Source organism: Arachis ipaensis, chromosome B05 (assembly GCF_000816755.2).
Source record: "Arachis ipaensis cultivar K30076 chromosome B05, Araip1.1, whole genome shotgun sequence".
Taxonomy (NCBI): Eukaryota; Viridiplantae; Streptophyta; class Magnoliopsida; order Fabales; family Fabaceae; genus Arachis; species Arachis ipaensis.
The window spans coordinates 96,318,081-96,320,397 of record NC_029789.2 but is presented as its reverse complement, the minus strand read 5'-3'; the positions used below and the strand labels follow the sequence as shown (position 1 = coordinate 96,320,397).

Below are 2,317 nucleotides of genomic sequence, written 5' to 3'. Positions count from 1 at the left end.
GTACATTTGTAAAATATTCATTCTCAATATTTTATCTATGTAAATAAATTACCCTATAGTTTCACTAAGGCATTAAATAAGAATTACTCGCTTGTGTCGGTGGCAGGTGATGAGTGGGAGTTAATGCACTTATAGCGCATGTTCCACGCTTGAAATTCTGGAATTTATTTCAAACTTCACCGGCTTCACCGGTTTTACGATTGAACCGGACTTCAGTCCAATTTTGATAACAATAAGATACATTAAGATTTTAATAAATGTAATTATATTTCGATTAAACTATGTTTAAGTTGGGTTTAAGCTTTTTTTTAAATTTATCGTCAAAACAAAACGAAAAGAGAAAAAGGGAACAAGCATATATATTATTACATTTTATTAATTTGATGACAAGGTCAAATTCATTCTATATAACTTTCGTACACATTACACAGTATATTTTATTGATTAAATTTCAGTTTCGTTTCACCTGAACAAGCGCGGGCCTTCCTTTTCTTATCCAAACAATAACGAATGAAAATGAATGGAAAAAGCTATTCTTACCTGTACATGTTTTAGTTTAGTATATATATGTGGCAGAAATTAAATCAAACCACTCTCATCACAATCTTTCTCTTTAATTCCCATTCCTTCCACCACCAACAGAAAAAACATTCTCTAAAGCCATCATAGGCAGCATAAAAAAGATTCAAGAGAGATTTCTTGAAAAATGACACTGTATAAGAAAAACAATGAACAACAACAACACCACACCACTATCCTAGTGAACAACGAACAAACTCCTCTTCTACTACCAAACAAGATATCAAAGACAAAGACCGGCGACCCCTATAATGAGCCGCCGGCCGCATCATTTACAGGGGCCGTGTTCAATTTGTCGACCACCATCATTGGCGCCGGGATCATGGCCTTACCGGCAACCATGAAGGTTCTAGGCCTTGCCTTGGGGGTTGGTGCCATTGCGATTCTTGCTGTTCTTGCTGAGTACTCTTTGGATGTTCTGATGAGGTTCAGCAAAGTGGGGAATGCCGTAACATATTCTCAAGTCATGGAATCTGCATTTGGACGTGTTGGAAGAAGGTTGTTCCAGATATGTATCTTTGTCAACAATTTTGGGATACTTGTTGTCTACATGATTATAATTGGTAATTCCTATTACTACTCCATTTTAATAATTAATTAATTAATTTAATTATAATATTATTTGCACATACACCAAAAATCAACTACAATTTATTTGTGTATAAATATATGTATTAATTTATATTTTAATGTGTATTTTATATTTTAACATGTATTTTACACTAATAATTATTTTACTCGTTGATTTTGTTGTGCATGATTGTTAACTTAAAGCTATTATGTCGAAGGACAATGTTAGGTAAATCAATGACTTTCTTGAACAATATGAACAATCATCAATCAAATAAAAATATACTACACCTCTAAATTACCTGCCTAAATCTTAATATTAGAATAACTATCCATACATTTAGTAAAATGAACATCCATACATTCATTGTTCACATTGTTTAATATTTTTATTGTTTACCTATACTTTTCCTATGTGGAATCATTGTTTCAATATTTAAATTTTTTTGTTTGTTAGGTAGACAATGACTTTTGTAAACAATATAAATAATGGGCTCTAAAATTGACCCAGTAAAGTAAAAAAACACTCCACCCTAAATTACTTCCTAAACCTTAACATTAGAGTAATCATCTGCACAGTACACTTAGTGAATTGAAGATCCAGCCATTGTTAACTGTACATGAGTAAGTCGAATAAAAAAAAAATAACTATCCAATTAAAAATAATGAACATAATCATCTATATACCTATTGAATTAAACATCCAACATATTCATTGTTCATATTGTTTAACATTCTCATTGTCTAACTATACTTTTTCTAAATTTCTCAATGTTTTTAATTTCTGATGTCAAGGTAATTAATTTAGTAGGTTTTAAATTTATATGAAGTAGATATATTTAATCATGTAAATTTTATATAAAAGAATATATTNNNNATTATAGAACGTTATTATTATTATTATTATTGTTGTTGTTGTTGTTGTTTGAAATGGAAATAGTATTGTGTGTTATCTGATCTTGATTGATTTATAGTATTTAGTATTTAGCAAGTGTTTACGTTCTTTTCACAAGTCACAATCCTTTCCTTACGTCTTACTTAGGAATTCTTGTTATTGATTAATGGATAATCTTTCCGTATACTCCAATAACTTGGAGAGAGAGAGAGAGATGCACATTTCTACTTCAATTTCTTGATAACTTCTGCGCATATTTAGCGTATATGCTAA

General features: G+C 30.4%; 1 protein-coding gene across 1 annotated transcript in view; it reads left to right on the top strand.

The window, feature by feature from the left end:
• LOC107643736 (sodium-coupled neutral amino acid transporter 2) overlaps window positions 441-2,317 on the top strand; it is a 15,152-nt gene continuing 13,275 nt past the window's right edge. The window contains exon 1 of the mRNA XM_016347464.2: window positions 441-1,142. Coding sequence (XP_016202950.1) covers window positions 707-1,142 — 436 coding nt within the window. The 5' untranslated portion in view covers window positions 441-706. The remainder of the gene's footprint in view (window positions 1,143-2,317) is intronic.